The following is a 20,252-nucleotide window of genomic DNA, read 5'->3' as shown; positions in this document are numbered from 1 at the left end:
AATTGACAAGAGAAAGAAATAGCTTTAATTCATAAAAATATTCCATTGCATGATATTTCATAATGCCAAACATCACCGGTAGCTATCACCAGAAACTTTTTCTTTAACTAGATTACAATGATCCATGAGGTTATCGCGTTCAGCCCCAATTGACATTGTTATTACGTACTGCGATTTTAGTAAAAAATCACACAACAGAATCAAGTCAGACTATTCCGCGCAAGCTTATTTTCAATTATGCTACCTCTAGATTTGACAAATCACCTTGATTCTGTATTCGAAGATTCACAATCTACGACACTCATCCATCATGACATCCGGAACTAGACTTGATCATGTTTTTGTATAATCAAAAGAGCATCCTCAAATGTTCCAACTATTGATGTCGTACTCATGCAACACTCAAAACGTTTTTATATCCTATGTTCATATATCTTCTATCTAATATAGGATAAACTTTCTGAATTCTTCTTCACTAATGCAGGTTGACAGAAAAAATAAAAATCACATTCACGCTCTAAAATTATCAGTAGTACTCATCATGTTCAACTGATTAACCTAGCAAAGTGAAATCCATAGTACAATCGCCACATCTATCTATAAATTATCAAAATTTTAAGAGTAAAAAATACAAGTTAAATGGTGTTGAACACATCAAGATCACATAGATATTCGATGTTCAACCAAGTAACGCTGAAATTCACAAGATAAAACCAGATCTGAGACTAGCCATTGTATTTGTGGGGTATCATCTTCCTTTCCATACATCAGTAAATAAAAAAAAGGGCATCAAAAGAAGATTACGGAAGAAAAATATGGATTAATTTCCCAATAAACACGATCAAGGCTGCTACCTACAACACACAATGATATTATGATCTTGTAAAATGTACAAACCAACCAACCTGGAGGGTGGGGGATAGAGTTTATTGAGATTAATCATCAATCCCTAATGCCAAGCTCAACCTCGAGTTCATCGTCGTCTTCAAAGAGCTTGAGAAGACGGGCGTGTTGCTCTTCTCTCTTCTTCTTCTGCCATATCCTGAACAAGAAGACGCAGAAGCCGACGACAGCCGCCACCCCCAGCAGCACAATCACTGCCTTGAGTGCCACCGACCCACTTGAAGCTTTGTCTCCGTTTTTGGGAGTGGGAGTTGAGGGGTCGTCTGCCGAAACTGAACCGAAGAGGAGGCTAACGGACAAGATGAGGAGAAGAGGGATTTGAAGTTGCAGACAGCCTTGGCAATGGCGGCTCCGAAATCCATTCATGTCGTCTGTCGTGTTTCTCGGGGAACCTAATAAACCAACGATGATGATGTCGTACAAGTACAAATGACAAATTGTCAAATACAATGTTTGAATTTTCAATTGCAATTTGCAAGTGGTTGGGGGGAATGCTATCCCGTTGTTGTTGTTGTTGTTTTTTTTTTTTTTTTTTTTTTTTTTTTTAACTAAACCTTACGTTAGTCATGACAATGTAGTTTAAATTTGTTTTTGACGATAATCAAATTTAAGACCTCTCATTTAGAAGTTAAAAGAAATATCATTAGACCGTAGTACTAAGTGATCGTTGTTTCCTTTTCACTACTTAGAAACCTCCAACACGCTCCAAACTATTGAATGTTACCCAGCCTTTTACAATTCGGATGTCTAAAATGTAGAAGATGTTGTACGGCCATTTAACTAAAGAATTATAGATAGTGCTTGCTCCAAAGTAATGAATGCTACCTTGCCTTTTACAATTCGGAGATCTAAAATGTAGAAGATGTTGTACGCCTATTTAACTCAAGAATTATAGATAGTGGAAGAGGGACGACAAGCAAAGAGAAAATAGAGAATTAAATGAATTTTGTGGTGTCATTTCTCACCTTATTTATAGTAGTAAGCAACGGAGAATGATACATTACAATCCAAAAGATATTATAGAATCCTATAATTAAGGATCTATAAGGATTTTTAAAATTAGATTCCTAAATTGGGACTGCAACAGAAGAGAAATATCGAAATGAATTAGTTGGTAAAAACTAAAAAAGAAGGAAAAAAAATTGCATCGAATGGAGTCTAAGGATGTATCCCCCATGGGATCATGGGGGATTTACTTGTCCCTCCACTTACAATTAATTAATCTTTATTGTTCGAATATCATAGCCGAAACTGTTCAGTCTCTTTATCATAATCTAATGATCATATATGCAAAAAATTAATCAATTTGGATTATGTAGGGCATGCGCGTTTTATTGATAGTTCCGCCCAAAAAAAGGCCTAGGCTAGTCTCAAAACTAGTTTTTTTAAAACATTGGTGTTTTACAAGTAGATCGTTGTCTTCTTGCTTCACCAACCAGAGATTCATTCATGTGAATACTAGTAGATAGCTAACACTTGGGAGCCTCAACAATATCAAATTCGCCCACATATGAAATCCAAAGGTTAAAATTCTAAACTTAATACAAGTTTATGCATGTGTTCTTAATGTTATTAGATATGAACACAAGCACATCGATAAACCAAGATCACATAGATTAATTTAATATGATTTAACAGAATCCGACATTTCACTGACCATGCATATTAATTGGATTACTTAGCTTACGTCACTTGCCATGCTTCCGCACACGTGTATTGAAGTAGTCCACAACCCAACAATGTTATCACATAAGTCGAACACCAACCATGGATGAAAGTTTGCTAGTGCTTCGAATATAACATTACGAGAAAATATTTGTTGGGACCAAATATGTGCACCATCGTGAACGATAATAACTCGCATGAGAACAAGAACAAACATCATTAAAAACCTTGACACCGATGTGGTACCGGCCACAAACTCTCCAACGATCAAAGTCAATACAGAATTTTAGAACTCAAGCGGTAGGTTAGGGAATAGATTGTTTGATACCTTCTACAGTCACCCTCAATGAGGCCCATATAAATGCATCATACCATATTTTGCATTGTTCATTTATCACTTGAATAGTATTGTACTCTTTCGTGTTCGTGGAGTTTGAAATGTCGATTCTGAAAATATTCAAAATTAATAAATAAATAAAGAGATGGGTCAAACGAACTAGTCCACCAAGTAAACAGAAATGTGGACTACAAGAAATAAAACATTTAACCTTTAACGTCCGAAGATACGTTTCTCTTTTTCTTTTCATTTTTACCTTTGTTAATGTGATTATCTTCAACTGTGCCAACCTTGAATTGTTCAAATTAATAAAAATTAGGACATATTATAGGGTAATTGCAAGTGAGAATGACACGCCCCGACTCCGTTATTCCCCGAATACCAGGATAAGCACGTGCTGGCCGACATCCGAGGGTGACGAAAGCCATTTATTGAGTGTAAATACTGAAAACAAAGGATAAATGAGGTTTATAAATATGAAAGAATAATTAATATGCAAATAAGGACCGTGTTCAGAGCACAACTCTAATCTAGAACACTAAAAGAAAATAATATAAAATTGATTGAGACAAAGGAGTGGGTCCTACACCACGAGGACTCGAAGATGCCGATGCGGAAGTGCCTGGACGTCGGGATTGTATGCCTCGATTCTAAGTCCTGAAAGGGGCGCAAAACAAACATGAGTGGACCAAGTTGATATATATATATATATATATATATATATATAATAAAACAGTTATCAACATACTAACCCCCAGGTTTTATGAAAACATATATATATATATAATGATAAACATAGGTTTTCCGAAATCTAGCATGTCGTGCAATGTCTCAAATCATAATTCGCATAAAATAATAATCACTAGTGAATGTCCGATATAACACTTCAGGCCCCATGCCGGCTCCCCGTCTCTGAGCAGACAGTCAGAGGAAAATACACTTCAGGCCCCTTGCCGACTCCCCGTCTCTGAGCAGACAGTCAGAGGAAAACACACTCCAGGCCCTATGCCAACACCAAACCGTTGCCCGGGACGGACCGGATCTATCCATACGTCCCGTAGCGGAAAGGAACATACATATATTGAAAATCAACTTCATAGTATAAAGTCATCCATCATCTATACTATAAAGAAGTGTTCTAAACATGTTCTAAATATCATGTCGTTATCCATCAGATATTCTATAAGAACATGGGTTATAGGAAAAATAGTAATAATTTAAACTAGCCTCAGTAAACATGTTATCTCGTAAAACGTTCATAAATCATAATCATCAAATCATGCTTTTCATGTATGCATTTCTACTATCAAAACATGCATTTTTTGGAGGGGTCCACTCACCGTACACCGATGGTGTAAGCCGTACCAAACAGGAATAACAGAATCACCGCTAAGAATCGCACCTAAACACATAATTGAGTACTTTCAGTCAAACTCTACTCAAACGATTGAATTTGAGAAAACGGACATTGGAAACGGGTTTAGAACGTCGAAATTAGCCTAGGAGGGTCCCCGTACAAAAACACAAAAATTCAACGATCAAAGTCAACGTTAACCGTTGACTAGTCAAAGTTAAAAGTCAACATTGACTAGTCAAAGTCAAGGTGTCAGAGTCAACGGGTCAACGGGTCACAGGTCGCGGGTCACGGGTCAACGGGTCTGGGTTTTGGGCTAGGGTAATTGGGTTTAGGTTTTTAGGTGAGTTGGGTTGGGCTTGAACCCATACGGCCCAAAGGCCCACAACAGAAAGGGTGATGGGTTTTGGGCTAACAGGCCCTAAGGCCTAAATAAAAAGGGGAAATGGGTTTGGGCTGCAACCAAGGCCCTAAGGCCTTTGGGTTTTTAAAATGAAACAAAATAAAAATAAAAAAGGAAAAGGTTTAGGGTTTTGGGCCAGAGACCAAACGGGCCTAAGGCCCGTGGGGGAAGGAAACGGCCTGAAGGCCTGGGTGGTTTCTTGGGCTGGGTTTTACGACGGAGAAGAAGGCCGGAATTCGGCCGGAAATTAGACAAACTTTGAACGTCCGTAACTTTGTTAATACTCGACGAAATCAAGTGATTCAAAAATGGAAATCGTAGCTCTCAAAGAGACGAAGAGAATGGTACCTCACACGACGTCTAAATCGCCGTGGTTTGGCTGGAAAACACCTCGAAAGTTACTGAGGTCGCCGGAAACTGGGTAAGATTCAAATGAGTATAACTTCTTCAATACTCAATGAAATTGGGTGAAACAAAAAGGAAAGTTGTAGTACTCAACGAAACGAAGAGATTGATACCTTGCACGCCGGCCAAATCGCCGTGGTTTGGTCGGAAATTGCCTCGAAAGGGGCGGTGCTCGCCGGAAAACTGGGAAATGTCTCCGAGGTGGTTTCTTCATGGTTTGACGTCCAAAACACAACCACGGGGTTAGAAAAGAGCTATAGGTGTGGGCATAGGTGTGTGTGTGTGTGTGGGTGTGTTCTGCTCGGAGAAAAGAGCACCGAGAGGAGGGGGGAAAGAGAGAGCACGGAGGAAGAAAGAGAGGAGAGGAGAAGACTTTTCAGAAAAAAAAAGAAAAGAAAAGGGAAAGGGAAGGAACCGGGGGACAAAAACAGGGGGTGGGCCTTGGGCTGACCAATTAAGGTTCAAAAACAATTTTAAAAAGAAAAGTATTTCCCAAACTTAGTAAAAATACAAAAATACTTATTTTTCTACGTAAATTCCGGGACGGGTTCTTACAGAGAAGATATTGCAGAACAATTAACAGCAGCTAGCTAGCAAATTGACGACGACGACTACTATGTCCGGCCCTCAGTGCTGCTCAAATCCACCAATTCTCAAACCGGAAAGCTACGGAGTAGACAACAGTGATGAAAAACTTGGAGGCCTTAACGTCTACGTTGCGGGCTCCCCTAACTCCAAGCTTGCCATCCTTCTTATCTCTAATGTCTTTGGTACTTGTAAATTTCTCTAGTTGGTTCTAAATCTAATGTTTTGTACCGATTCTTCATTTCATCGTTGCTAGCTTTCGTTCGCTTAATGTTAGATGTTCGACTTGTCCTGCAGGATATAGAGTTCCAAACTTGAGGTATGGCTGATTCGAACTTTACTTTCTAGTTTCTATCCTTGATCAACGCATTTTCTGTTTTCCTCGCTCTTTAGAACGCGTTGAAGTTATTCGAGACTAATGATGTTTGTGTGAATTTCGCTCATTTATGCCGCAATTGAACTTCAGCTTCCTGAGGTATGGCCGATACGCTTGCTGAAAGTTTAATGTAATAATCTGGCTTATCCTTGATTAGGAAGCTTGCCGAAAACATTGCAGCTGCAGGATTCTTTGTGCTAGTTCCGGACTTCTTCTATGGCGATCCATTTGTACATGATAATAACAGGTCTCTAGCAGTGTGGTTACAAGATCATGGAACGGTTAATCGCTCGCTTTAGCCTCTGTTATATGCTTTAACTGATGGCCCTAGCTACCACTGCCTGAAACTTTGCTAATTGTTTTACTAGGATAAGGGATTTGAGGATGCAAAATCAATAATTAATGCTCTTAAAGGTAAAGGAGTGTCTGCAATTGGAGCTGCCGGCTTCTGTTGGGGTGGTGAGTGGTTACTTTCACATACAACATTTTCTACTGGATGCTTAATTAGTTCCATTGCCCAAGGTAAACCTGTACACAGACAGCTGACTAACACAGAAGAAATTAACTTGATCGATATTGTTCTCAGCCAAAGTCGTGACTGAACTTGCCAAGTCCGACTTCATCCAAGCGGCTGTGCTGTTACATCCTTCATTTGTTGCTTTGGATGATATTCAGGGTATGAATTTCCACTGCTTTAAATGCCAACTTTTTTAAGTCTTCTGAAAAGAGAGAGAGCTATCTTCGTTGAAAAACATTTTGGTGAATCAATCGGTTGCTAATTTCATCGTCATACTTAAAACGTTCTGTGCTTAAACTTGTTGACAGAGGTTAAAGTTCCCATTGCGATTCAAGGAGCTGAGATTGACGACTATTCTCCACCAGAACTCATGAAACAGTTCGAGCAGATATTAGCTGCAAAACCTGAGGTGCAGAGATTCAATCTGCAGATGATCAAGCCATTTTCCACAAGTTTTAATTTCGTACATTTAGTTTAAAGACTAAACGAGCTTCTTTCGTTGTAGGTTGATAGCTTTGTGAAGATAGTTCCGAAGCTGAACACGGTTGGACCATGAGTTACAATGCTGAAGATGAAGAAGCTGTAAAGCGTGCAGAGGAGGCTCATAGAAACACACTGGCGTGGTTCGTTAAGCATGTCAAGTGATTACTTTATTCTCATTCGAGATAAGAACAATATCGTATGCTTCCTGCTGTCTGTAATTTGAGAAGTACCATTGCAAAAATAACTTTTCGCGCACATTTCGGTTTAATAATTCTGATACAACGGACAACGTTACATGAAAATAAAATACACGAACCTCTAACAATGTTCAATAAAAGGACTAAGATCAGAAGACATTGTTATAGCCCTAACACAGTACATCTTCTTTTGACACCTCTCTAATCACTTGAAACATTTGGCATCCAATAAATCCTCCCCCTCGAAAGGCTCATGATCTTCAATCATTTGATTGACACGCTCTTTTTGATCCTCATCAGTGATATCAACCTTACGCCACTCGTACAGATCCATGTCGTAACACTCGTCGATTATGAATTTCGGGATTTCTTGTCCCCGGAAGAGCCACAAGCCTTTAACCTTGAAGGGAGGGGCCGAGCCAATCACCAACATCTTTCCAAACGCGTACTTACGAGCCAAATCCATCCGCTGCAAGAAACCACCCACCTTGTTCAAAGTCACAAATGAAACAGTGTTTTCATCATTGTACTTGTAATCGCAGAACCAAAGAGAGTAACCCTCAGGATCGTACATGTCCCAGAATCCTGCAGAAAGAAGTGAAATGTCATAAAGCGGTATTTAAGAAAAATAGGTACACATATTCACAGTTTCTACAACCTTTACTGAACAAAATCCTTGCCCTTAACAGGAAGAGTAATCGTGAATGTCCTAAAAATGGATATCTGAAGGTAGTTAAATAGCAAGATGCCAGGTGATTCTTCATCCACAACAAGCACACCTAACAGTTATCTGCCACTCCTAACAGTTATCTGCCACTCCTATCTTAAAAGGTGTCAAGGTGCTTTGCACCTGACCTTCATTAATAGATACAAGCAATGCATGGCTCGCCTGGTAACTAATCAGATAGAGAAGAGTGGCGATGTTTAAGCGAAACAGTGGCAAAATGACTTAGAGAAGGTAGAGATGTCACAGAGCCAACAGCAAATGGGAGATGGTACGGACTCAACACTGATGGCCACATTATACTTCTCTACTCCATAGATTAGACTAGTTCCACATTGATACGACAGTTCCATTTTTTTTTTTTTTTTAATAATTTTATTCTCAATTGCAAGAATCATGAATTTAGTCGAAGGATATTCCACATTTTGGTCACAAAAAACATAATGAGTCCGAATCTGCTCACCACCCCAACTAGGTGGTGAGCGTTGCCACCCCTTTCAGAACAAAATACTGAACAAGGTACTTGATAATTAAATAATAATTCTTTCCTAATTGGTTCCCTCAAAATCTTGAGATTATTTTCTGTTATCAATTGAATTACTTTCCATCATAATTGATTTGTTTTGACGTTAAAAATTAAAAACAGATAAACAAAAAAGAACTAAAAAATAAGATAGGACTCGTTTGTATATTTTAGTTGAAAGAGCAACAGCACAAACCAAAGATTAAAAAAAAAAAAAAAAAAGTGGATTCGGTAATTTGAATAAGTAATTCATATTGTTCTGTGTCAAAGAGCAATAAAAATGTCTTTTTCAAGCTAAATATTAAATGTTTCCAAGATTAAAAAAAAAATATATCGAGGAGTATAAACTATATTGCAAAGTTTCCAATGATCTGCTTGTACCAGCCTGCTAACAGGTCATAGACAAAAGTACCAGATAACTATATACTGAATGGAAATGCATTACCACATGCAACCTATGAAGACATGGAAAATTAAAAACAAGAAATGGGTGAAGCCATGTGTATAGTATGTGATAAAGAATCACCTTTAACAGCAACCTCACGGAAGTTGGTCTTTGTGTTTGAGTAAAGTCTTTTCCAGTCATCCAGAATCATCTTGCTAGGCGGCAAAAGATCAAGAGGATTCTTTGCCTTGGGCTTGGGTGCCTCTTCTTCTGCAGCCTCTTCTAATTTAGGCTTTGCTGATTCTTTCTTGTCCTCTTTCTTTGGCTCATCCTTGGCCTTAGGTTTTGCAGGTTCCTTCACCTGTGATGGCTTCTTTACTGATTGAATAGATGGAACGGATTCTGCTTGTTTAACTTCACCCAATATCTTGCGGAAATTTGGTTGATTAACTAAGGTCCAAAAGTATCTCTCAACATGAGGAAATTCAGAGGTAAAACTTTTTGTGAATAACCTGCTAAATCCCAGAGTCAAATTACATGTCAGAATGATATCAGCCAAAGTAACAGAATGCCCAACCAGGTACGTGTTGGAAGAAAGATGAGTGTTCAAAGCAGTTAGCGCTCTCTTCAATGCAGAAACCGCAGCTTCCTCAACCTTTGCGCCAAAGAAAACAAATGGTGTAAGTTGTTTTGATATACCCACTTAGATACATACAACGACAACGATGTATAACAGATCTGAATAACTAAATGCAGTAATGGCTAACCTGAGGAAGGTAAACAGAAAAACCAATACGTGGTATTAACCATCGCAAAATATTGGCGTCAATCTCCAGTGTGGCAAAATCAATCCATTGCTCCACACGAGCCTGCCAAAATCAACAATGTGTCAGTAAAAATCACAACTCTACAAAATATGATTTGCAAATCAAATCTGTATTCTAATGAAGATCTCTGTCAGCGAAGACTCTAATGTACGTTATGAAGCTTCTTGATTCATAAAATCATAATATGTGACCCAATTATAAATCAAAGTTGCCTTACTTTGTGTGCCAGTAGTTTTGTAACATCTTGTTAACCCAAACAACATGTTCCTCTGTCCGTATCATTAAGGCATGCATAATTAAATGGGAAGTTATAAAAGGGCAAGACGGTCCTCACATCACTCACATATTCAATTAAGGAAGAACCATAAAGAGGATTATCTGCCTTCAACCGAGTAACTGCAACAAATTATGTCATACGATTAGATTTAAAACTGCAACAAATTAAATCATACAATTAGATTTAAAACAACAACATTTCTAGATATAAAGGAACTTAAAATCTAGCCTCACCGTAGCGTGCAATGGCATTGCTCTCAAAAACAGGGCCATCAGGTGTTTCTAACACAGGAACCTACACAACCAAAAACCAATTCAGGAAAACAAAACCCAGTAAACACACTTCAATAAACATATATTAACTACGCCCAAAAAGAAATAAAATCCACCTTCCCAATGGGGTTCATTTCGAGAAACGTTGGACTTTTGTTGGACACACCCATCTCGAAATTCTTGACCAGTTCAACCTTGGCACCACTAAACTCAGCAGCAATAAGTGCCTTGAAACCATTTTTGTTGGTGCTTCCGGCGTGCAGCACCTAAAAGAAGAAGATCAAGCACACATAAACATTCCGTTCAGCCGATAAAATTACCCACATCACCTAACCAGTCTTGTGTCCATTTTTCTGTTTTTTCCAGCACCAATTAGCGGTTTTGAGTAAAAGCAACAATAAAAAACAGAGAAAAAGGAAGATCTAAATCGAAAATGAAGTACATTGAGTGCATTGATCTTGTTACTGTATGTGTTGGAATCATTTACCATGGAACAAGGGGATCACCGAGTTCAAAGAGTGTAGGTAAAAATCAATGGTAAAAAGTAAGAGAGCACCTCATCAACTCAAGTTCATGTGAAAATTAATCAGTGGTAAAAAGTTTTTAAAATGTGATTAAAGCAAGAAGAGAGTTCATCCTCAATCTTTCAAGACCGGATTAAATAAATAAATAAATAAAATAAAATGGAGGACGGATGATACTTACTAAAGCCATTGGGTCAACGATGACTGTCCAATCCTTGAAACCCAACCGTTGCAGAGTTGCACTTGCAGAGAGAGAGTGTGAGAGAGAGTTACGGTGGAGTGCAATGTAGAGGACGGATGGGTTTAGGGTTTGTGGAGGGAAATATATGTGCGGTGGTGATCGATTGATTAGGGTTTTCAGATTTTTACAAAATAAAATTAAGATAAAAGAAAAAGGTGAAAAAGGTGCTTGCCGAATATGCGAAGACGTGACTCGTGTCGTGGTTATGCCCGGAATTTTATTTTATTTTTTTTTAAAAGAAATTAATGAAACTGGTTTGAGAATTTTGAGTTTTAATAATAAATTAGCCTCTCTGCATGCACTAACGTGCGTGCGAGAGGCATTTTTGCATCACGGGCGCTACGCGCCCCTAAAGGTGTATTGTGATAGTTTTTCCCATTATAATGGTCAAGATATACTTTAAATGTATTGTGTAAAGAGGAACTTTTTTTTTATCATGCACGTCCTAAAAAGTTATCATGTTTTTCGTTTTTACTTTGTGTAAAGTAATGATTTAAATGTTATTCATGCGCTTATCAAGCAACATACGATTTTAGATGCAAGTTCCTACCTAAAGCCTATGAACGATAGCAAGTATATGTAAATAAATAAAAAATAGTAGATGAAAACAGTAAGTACTCGTAGCAAAATACAAAACAATTTAAATGTCAAAATAAAAAATATTATGTTCAATCATCTAATTTAGTCTTTTTGCACCTGCCCATTGTACCCAAAATATGAAATTTATGAAATGAGCTATGCTTGATCATTATTATGACTTTGTAACATGTTGTATAGAAAATGTGAACTAATCAATATATTTTGTAACATGTGGATTAGTGGGTGTATTAAAAGGGTGCACAACAACATTTTTTTATTATGGTGGACAAAAAGGTATTATGGGCAATATTTGGCGTCATTCGAGCAGGTGGCAGATCATTTGTTCAATGGTTGTGTGAATGGGATAGTTGATGCGGTTAGAGGAGTGAGTACATAATTATGGGTGTGCCATTTTGGGTTGGGACTGAGATGTTCAACATTAGAGCATGGGTCAGGCTATGTAGTTCCAATTGCTTGAGTTGAAGAAAGGTTGATGAGATAATGGTGTTACCGTACAATCATCCCATCATTCCAAAGTGATAATGGTGTTATCGTATGCCATATTGTCATATTGCCACGTTTGTTGAAGAATTTAGGAGCATATATTCCATCCAATTTGCACATATGTGAGTAATCTCTCATACATTTTTTACTATTTTTTCTTTAAAAATAAATAAAAAAAATCTGAAAATATGACATATAATTTCATTTCTAAATACATATTGACAACACTTAATGTCCTTAAATCAAAATGTTTTAGATTCATAAGTTTTCAATCAAAGTTATAGGCTAGCTAGGGATGAACTCCTAATATATGAAGCAAAGCAAAATATGGACAACATGTACATATGTAAACATAGCGTCTACGTGTGAAATCAAAGCCATGATTGCCACCCATTTGCTTGCACTTGATGCTTTAGATTTTCATGGTTAATCTGCAAGCAATGATGATAAAATAAGAAGTCTAACTGTAATGCACAATACCTTTAAGTTTGACAATTTTCTCATGGCAATATTTTTACTCCAGTTACTTGTAGAATACTGAAAGATAAATATATTTGTCAAGTTTGAGGTAACAAACTGTAACCATATTTACAAAATTAAATAATAAGAAATATTACCTTAATCTTGTACTTCAACCTTTGCACTTTGAGACGGGTGTGATGCTTGTAAAACTAACAAAAAATGCAATTTTATTTATATTTGAAAATTGAATGCAATTTGAATTTATAGTATACTTTTGTATGAAAATAAGAGAAGACTTACCGTATTTAGAAAAGCTAGGGATTTTTTATAATATTATTACTATTATTATATTTTCTTCTTCTATCTCTAATATTAGAAAGTCAGAAGCACAATTTGGTGTCTCAAAGCTTCACCAAAAAAAATTGGACTGAAAAGCCTCTTAAACAAAAAAAATTAGAACTGACCAAATTTGATACATGAAAACACACAAGGGCAATTTTGTCAAAAAACATAAATCTAAAATTCATTATATTAGATCAAACAAAAAATAAAACAATAAAAATCATTATATTAGATCAAACAAAAAATAAAACAATAAAAATGGGGAAGACGTGTATTAAATCTCACTAGAAAAGGGAATAACCCCAATCCTCCTCCATTTTAGGAGAGAGATTATTATCCCATATAAATGTATAAAAATTTGTAAAAGTTTATTTTATTGGGAAAAAATGAAAAAAAAAAAACAAATAAAAAAGGACGGATACTTCAAATATCTCTAATCTCTAATCTCTAATATTAGAAAGTCAGAAGCACAATTTGGTGTCTCAAAGCTTCACCAAAAAAAATTGGACTGAAAAGCCTCTTAAACAAAAAAAATTAGAACTGACCAAATTTGATACATGAAAACACACAAGGGCAATTTTGTCAAAAAACATAAATCTAAAATTCATTATATTAGATCAAACAAAAAATAAAACAATAAAAATGGGGAAGACGTGTATTAAATCTCACTAGAAAGGGAATAACCCCAATCCTCCTCCATTTTAGGAGAGAGATTATTATCCCATATAAATGTATAAAAATTTGTAAAAGTTTATTTTATTGGGAAAAAATGAAAAAAAATAAAAAATAAAAAAGGACGGATACTTCAAATAAAAATAAAACGTGAAACTGAAAAATTGCACCCAACATTCAGCAAAAAGCAGAGTTTCTAATCAAACTGAACTACCAATATATTATTTTATTGAAAAAAAATTGATAAAAATTCGGCAAAAAAAGAATTGATAAAAAAAATACAAAAGAGACGCGAGAAATCCCTCAAATAAAAAATGGAACGTGGAAAATGAAAACTGCACCCACGTTGAGCAAAAAGCAGTTTGATAAATAACGTTTAAAATCAGTCATCAACCCTCACCTAACGTTTTTATTGATAGATGATGATTTTGAATTTTGTATGAATATATTGTCTAAAAAATTATTATGTTTTTAAATAAGAAGGACCTTTTAATTGAATTCTGGCCTCGAAAATGTGCTTCAAGAATAACGGCACGTGCACAAACATACCGAATCCGTACTATTTCCGAAGGGACATGGGTGGGGGAAAGGATACTGGAGTAAGGAATGCTTATGATACGTCACACGTTCTCATGCCAGTGCTTACTAAACAAGACATTCGTACTTCTCATCAGTGCCGTATAAAGCTAAGATTTTCTGTTGGATGGTACTTGCTATAAGAGCTAAAACGTTCTTTCTTTTAAAGGATGTTTATTACAGTATAGAGATTCAGAAAATTGCGGGTTTTCGATTTCTTTATGTCCACATTGGGCCATATTAACACATGGTGCCTATTTATTGTTCACATAGACATCATGTAATAGGTTAAAGAAGATTCTGACGAAAAATCTAACGGATGTACGAAGATGTTTAATAATTCTCATTTTAGGTATGACACTTGAATAAAAAAAACTTACTGTATGAAAGTTTAAAAACTACGATACTTTAGGGTGCTAAATAAGAATTTTCTAAAATTTATTAGAATCCAAATTAAATACATCCGCTTTAGCGGATGAAATGAATACAAAAGCTATGGTTTCTTGGTAGAGAAACATTAGCCTCTTCATGGTCGATGACCATGCCCTTGTACAGTGGCAAGTTTGAACTTGAAGGTAATTTATTAGAGCATGCGTGACGTCTTATTACTGGCTTGTTTGAGACCTGTTATCTAGCCCATAAAGTCATTAATTGTTTGACCTTGGGAGATGTGATAAAGGGTACTAGTTAAGTGTCCTGTTTAAAGAGACGCTTAACCATATGATAACATGATATATCGTAACTTATGTCTGACCATGATTGTAAGGATTGTTATCCCATTTGCTGATATTGCTATATCATTCCTTATCCAACCTCACTAACACTGTCATCAAAAGCACCAACGCACCACAATTGTTGCCACCAATTACTCCATCCTCCACCCCCACGAAATCAAGTACTCTAGCAAAAATGACGCTAGCCCTTGGTAATAAATGGGGATCCCATTGCGCATGATGAATCAAATTAAAGGATGAGACAAAAAACAAGGAAAATAATTGAACTAAGACGCATGGATGTAATTATTCGGATAAAAGTAAAATTTAATAAAAGAATGTCCAAATTATAGGCAAAATGGTCGTTGGTGGTATCCGCATTGGCAGCCATCACTTCTATACCAGATGTAAAAAGACGTTATTGTCTCATGTCATAACGAAGCAGTACGAAGAAAAAACGAGTTTGTCATCCATGTATAATAAGATACGATATCTCTTGCATTAGAAAAGAAAAAAAAAACAAGATTAGGTAATTGCAAACGTCATCGAACGTATCAATAAAAAATTAGAAAAAATGATTGGAAAAGTAGCCGCCCGGCCAAGCACTGCCTCTGCCACTTATGCTAGTGCTAATGTACCCGGTTGGAGTCAGTCACTCAGTCATCGGACTGTCCTAGTGCTAGAGCTAGTGTTGTCAACCATCCGCCTCTGCCTCCTCTCCCCAAACGCATAAATAGCCAGTGTGGGAGCAGACCAAATCGAATAAAAAACCAAACACAAAAATCAGGATCAAGCTCTGAACCCAGTTGATGGCTACCACTGATGAAACTCAAGTAGGTGGTTCCACGAGCCCTCTCCTTTCTCCTTACAAACTTGGAAACTTCAATCTTTCTCATAGGTAACTTAACTCACTCACTCACTAGCTCAACTTTTTCTACAATATTATGTTCTTCTACATTCTGCATTGATTTTGTAGTCTGCTGGAGTAGTTGAGGTTTAGGCGTTGGGTTTTGTTCGTTTGGAAACAGGGTTGCCGAAACTCCCAGTTTTCTAACAAGAAAAATGAAATTACTGGTTATAGGCGGAGCCATGGAGGGACCATGATGGTCCAGGCCCATCCTGATATTTTATTTTTTCACGCAGAAAAGTTTAGTGTTATGCTTATGATTCTCATGGTTTTTAGGTAGGCTCAAGACCCCAATTCAACGTTTTTAGTTTAATTTCTTTCATGAGGTTTGATTTGAGGTTGGTGATTCCAATGGAGTTCAAGTAATTCGTTGCTTGTGAGCTTTGGAGGAGGGAGAGAGGAAGAAAGTCCGACAGGCTTGAGGTTTAGATTTAAGGAAGATGATGATGAGGACGATATCATAGCATATAACTAAACGACGGTGCTCGGTTGCTCACCACACGTCAGAGTAATATTTGCATGATTGGGAGAGCATATTAGATCGAGACTTTTGGGCCCCTTTTAGGCTAAAATCATGGCTCCGTCACAAATTCATTGGATGGTTTGTTACTTTGTTATGTAACATTTGCATGCTCAAATTACTTGTAGAATTGTAAAGCAAGGAATTGGTTTAGTTTGATTGTTTGGATAACTCGGGTTTCGTTTGCGAGTTTGAGTTATAACAGATAATGTGCTGCAACTTTTGGGTCAGTTCGTATTGATGTCTACCTCCATGAATTACTTGCTTTGTGTTCAAGATTGTTTGATTGTCGTATTCCTAGACGCGCTCGTGCAGAATACACCGACTGTATCTTTGAAGTTATATCTACATCATAGAAACTAAAGTAGTCAATTCTTAAAGAAAATAAACTAGGACAGGTATTACTGAAATTCGCTGTAACCCCCTGATCTTGGAACCAAATATATGCATAGATGATGCCTACAACCGGCTGACATACAGTTTGACATTGTTTCCCAAGATATAAATGGTGCATCATGGGGTGTGACCGTGTGAACTCTAAAGCACTCACCACACCTGAGTTGGTACTTGACCTTGACCTGAAGTTATTTATTTCATCTTTGATATTAGATGCACTTGGCTAGGAAAAGTATATCTCCTTTCTCACTTTTTGGTCGTATTACTTAAATCGTATTCTGTTTAGCAAGATCGGATAATACTTCCTATCAAACTTGTCATAGGCTATCTAGTAGGTGTATTCTGATAATATACTTCTCCCTTGCCTTCTGCAGAGTTGTCTTAGCACCATTGACTAGACAAAGATCTTACGGAGGTGTTCCTCAGCCGCATGCGGTCTTATATTACTCTCAGAGAACATCTAACGGGGGTCTTCTCATAGCTGAAGCCACTGGAATTTCTGACACTGCTCAAGGGTAACTTCACAAAGATTAGCTTTTCTCAAGTTTCTTTATGTTAAATTTTATCGTAATTTCAAAGTTTGATAACATTTTTGTTTCTTTAATATGCGAAGGTACCCAAATACTCCCGGTATATGGACAAAGGAGCAAATTGAATCATGGAAACCCATTGTTGATGCTGTTCATGCTAAAGGTGGCATCTTCTTCTGTCAGATTTGGCATGGTGGGAGGATTTCAAATACCGGTGCGTTTCTAAGATACAATTTTGTGACTTCACTTTATGTCATTGAAAGCGTTCGAATCATAAGTGAAAAGTTAGCCCATTGAAGCATCAGAAAGCTGCCTTGATATTCCTGCAATAGAAATCTTTCAGATTGTGAGTCTATCTATATTTTCTCACAGGATTTCAGCCAAATGGGCAAGCTCCAATCTCTTCTACTGACAAGGTACTAGCCCCCCAAATACGAACTAATGGCATTGATGTTGCTGTATTTTCTCCTCCAAGGCGATTAAGGACAGATGAAGTCCCACAAATAGTCAATGATTTCAGACTTGCTGCAAGGAATGCTATGGAAGCTGGTATTTTTGTCTTTACTTAAGTATGAAATAAAATTTGCGAGAACTCAAAATTGCTATCAAAATAAGCAAACGAACCATCTTTAACTTACAAATGTAGTTAAAGGCTTAAATTTAATTTGCAGTTTGACTAGATGCGTGACAATAGTTCATGCTAGATTACAAATTATATTCGGTGCACTGAAATTGTTTGTCTGGTATACAGGCTTTGATGGAGTGGAAATTCATGGGGCCCATGGATACCTTATTGAACAGTTTCTGAAAGATCAAGTGAATGACCGAACAGACCAATATGGCGGATCTATGGAGAATCGTTGTCGATTTGCTCTGGAAGTCGTTGAAGCTGTTGCTAACGAGATAGGAGCGGATAAAGTTGGAATTAGGTTATCTCCATTTGCTAACTATAATGGATCAGTGGATTCAGATCCCGAAGCGTTGGGCCTTTATCTGGCCAATGCGTTGAACAAATATGGGATCCTGTACTGCCATATGGTTGAGCCGAGGATGAAGACAGTTGGAGAAAAAAGTGATTGCCCCCAGAGTCTTGTACCCATGAGAAAGGCTTTTAATGGTACATTCATTGCTGCTGGTGGTTATGAGGAGGAGGATGGGAACAATGCTGTGGCTGAGGGCCATGCAGATCTTATCGCTTATGGTCGTTGGTTCTTGGCTAACCCAGACTTGCCGAAGAGGTTTGAGCTTAATGCTCCTCTGAACAAATACAACAGAAGCACATTCTACGTGTCTGAACCGGTTATTGGCTACACTGATTATCCGTTCCTTGACACCACTGCATAGGATTCGTGCAGCATATGGAAGCTTGTACACTTTTATCTTTCTGAAAATCTCGCATTAGTCTGCGTACATGTTTTTCTTGTTGCTTTTCTTGCACGGTTTGGATAACTAGAGAAAATAACAAATCGAGGGGCAGAAGTTGGCTGACGAGATTTTAGCATTCTCATTTGGTATGGTAAGCTTCTGCATTGTCCGATCTGTATCAAGTGTTGTATTGTAGCTTGTGTGATTAACTGAATATGCTAACTGATTGCATGCCAAGCCAATGAGTTTAATAAAGATAGTTTGTGATGATCATCTTATTATGATTAGTGGAATTTAACGGATACAGAAATAACAGTATAATTAACCTCTAAACTTTTGACTGTATCTTTGTTTAACTGGCTTTTGGATATATCTTTGATTCGTCTTCAATTTAGAATCAATGATACCATTTAATTTCTTAATCATCATTTGAAGATCACTCCTATGGAAAATCATTCGATTTAATCATCCAAATGTATTAAATAAATGAACAATTCATCATGAATATGCTACTTGGTATCTACACCTTTGATTTGTTCTATACATTTGAATGACTAAAAGTTGTCCGATTCAAATGAGTTTTTGTAGGGGTGATGTTCAAATGAGAATTAAGAAATTAAACGGTTCCAATTGAGAAATTTGTACAGGAAATATATTTTATATATATATATATATTTGCATGTGGGAAATGAGCTCATCCCTTAAGGGGGAATGCAAGTATTATCCATATAATAAAAATAGTAAATTATGATAATTCAACGTTTGGGATTCGAAGGTGATATGAATCTCTATCTCTGACCATCTCTCGTTAATGCTATGAATCCTTCTTAGATAATGTTATATTGGGCTCCAAACTAACCCTTCGTAAAGGATGTCATCATACCAGTTGTAGCTTCTAAGGTTGCCTAGTTCCTATGATTCGATTTGTAATGTGATTGAGCATTCTAAGGATCTTGATATCGTGTGGTACAAGAAGTTGTAGCTTCGTTGAAGGGGTTTTGTCGTTTTGAACAAAGGTTGGATAGACATGTTCAGAACTCTACTGAGAGGGTATTTGCAAGCCTAAATGTAGGTTCCAATTATCCTAAATCTAGTGGTTTTTCTGACAGTCAAAAGACGGAAAAACTAGAAGAAGAAGGAAAAGAAATAGGATAATAAGCCCAACTTTGCTCCCAAACAGGTTGTCCACTTAGGATTCAAACAACACTACTTGTAAACATTTTGACAAATTGCATTATGGGTAGTGCTGGTTTAAAGGAAAACCCAATTGCACCAACTATGGAAAGTTTGGTCATGAACGTAGAAACTGCAATGGGCACAAAGTAGTACATAAGGCAAATTATGTCAACCAAGTTGAAGAGATAGGGACTCTTTTCTATGCCTGCAATGCAATGACTGAGATAAAAGTCAATAATACTTAGTATACTGACAGTGGATGTAGCGAGCACATGATAAGAAATGACAAATTGTTGACAATGTGAAGAGAAATTTTACTGCCAAAGTGAAAATGGAAACTGGTGAGATTGTTAGTGTGGTAGGAAAGGGAACACTTGTGATACGAACCAAATTGGGCAGGAAACACATTCAAGAAGTAATGCTTGTGCTTGGTTTGGAAGAAAATCTTAGTGTGGGTCAAATGATGGAGCATGGCTACTACTTGATATTTGGATCAAGTGTGGTGAATGTCT

At 37.0% G+C, this 20,252-nt stretch overlaps 3 protein-coding genes across 4 annotated transcripts; 2 read left to right on the top strand and 1 right to left on the bottom strand.

The window, feature by feature from the left end:
* Positions 1 to 3,116: 3,116 nt before the first annotated feature.
* LOC103952524 (endo-1,3;1,4-beta-D-glucanase-like) lies at positions 3,117 to 7,283 on the top strand. Of its 2 annotated transcripts, none has more exons than XM_048583485.1 (8): positions 3,117 to 3,249; positions 5,624 to 5,837; positions 5,950 to 5,971; positions 6,186 to 6,309; positions 6,397 to 6,550; positions 6,615 to 6,704; positions 6,854 to 6,954; positions 7,051 to 7,283. In XM_048583485.1, exons 2-8 carry the CDS (start codon positions 5,684 to 5,686, stop codon positions 7,099 to 7,101), a joined length of 696 nt encoding a protein of 231 aa, XP_048439442.1. In that variant the 5' UTR covers positions 3,117 to 3,249; positions 5,624 to 5,683; the 3' UTR covers positions 7,102 to 7,283. The 2 variants fall into 2 exon arrangements, with proteins under 2 accessions (XP_048439442.1, XP_048439443.1); XM_048583486.1 differs by having other exon boundaries at positions 3,120 to 3,249; positions 6,397 to 6,487.
* Positions 7,238 to 11,096, bottom strand: LOC103952525 (elongation factor 1-gamma). The gene is made up of 7 exons (XM_009364110.3): positions 10,939 to 11,096; positions 10,350 to 10,499; positions 10,195 to 10,255; positions 10,028 to 10,080; positions 9,625 to 9,726; positions 8,999 to 9,512; positions 7,238 to 7,810 (listed from the first exon to the last, which is right to left on the bottom strand). The coding sequence occupies exons 1-7, from the start codon at positions 10,945 to 10,947 to the stop codon at positions 7,431 to 7,433; spliced, it is 1,269 nt and encodes a 422-aa protein (XP_009362385.2). The 5' UTR covers positions 10,948 to 11,096; the 3' UTR covers positions 7,238 to 7,430.
* A 4,496-nt stretch (positions 11,097 to 15,592) lies between these two features.
* On the top strand, positions 15,593 to 18,837 carry LOC103952523 (putative 12-oxophytodienoate reductase 11). Its single transcript, XM_009364106.3, has 5 exons — positions 15,593 to 15,744; positions 17,044 to 17,184; positions 17,283 to 17,413; positions 17,572 to 17,748; positions 17,951 to 18,837. The coding sequence occupies exons 1-5, from the start codon at positions 15,656 to 15,658 to the stop codon at positions 18,541 to 18,543; spliced, it is 1,131 nt and encodes a 376-aa protein (XP_009362381.2). The 5' UTR covers positions 15,593 to 15,655; the 3' UTR covers positions 18,544 to 18,837.
* Positions 18,838 to 20,252: the final 1,415 nt, after the last annotated feature.

This window comes from the organism of the source record quoted next, unplaced genomic scaffold, assembly GCF_019419815.1.
Source record: "Pyrus x bretschneideri cultivar Hongxiangsu unplaced genomic scaffold, Pyrus_bretschneideri_v1 Contig2, whole genome shotgun sequence".
Lineage (NCBI taxonomy): Eukaryota > Viridiplantae > Streptophyta > Magnoliopsida > Rosales > Rosaceae > Pyrus > Pyrus x bretschneideri.
The sequence above is the reverse complement of the archived record's forward strand: the minus strand, read 5'-3'. Positions and strand labels throughout refer to the sequence as shown.

Coding starts and splice junctions, on each gene's coding strand:
- LOC103952523 (XM_009364106.3), top strand. CDS start 15,656: ATGGCTACCACTGATGAAACTCAAGTAGGTGGTTCCACGAGCCCTCTC. Junction 15,745..17,043: donor AACTTCAATCTTTCTCATAG/GTAACTTAACTC, acceptor TGCCTTCTGCAG/AGTTGTCTTAGCACCATTGA. Junction 17,414..17,571: donor TGGGAGGATTTCAAATACCG/GTGCGTTTCTAA, acceptor ATTTTCTCACAG/GATTTCAGCCAAATGGGCAA.
- LOC103952525 (XM_009364110.3), bottom strand. Junction 10,256..10,349: donor AAATGAACCCCATTGGGAAG/GTGGATTTTATT, acceptor TTGGTTGTGTAG/GTTCCTGTGTTAGAAACACC. Junction 9,513..9,624: donor TTTCTGTTTACCTTCCTCAG/GTTAGCCATTAC, acceptor TTTGGCGCAAAG/GTTGAGGAAGCTGCGGTTTC.
- LOC103952524 (XM_048583485.1), top strand. CDS start 5,684: ATGTCCGGCCCTCAGTGCTGCTCAAATCCACCAATTCTCAAACCGGAA. Junction 6,551..6,614: donor AATTAGTTCCATTGCCCAAG/GTAAACCTGTAC, acceptor TATTGTTCTCAG/CCAAAGTCGTGACTGAACTT. Junction 6,955..7,050: donor TATTAGCTGCAAAACCTGAG/GTGCAGAGATTC, acceptor CTTTCGTTGTAG/GTTGATAGCTTTGTGAAGAT.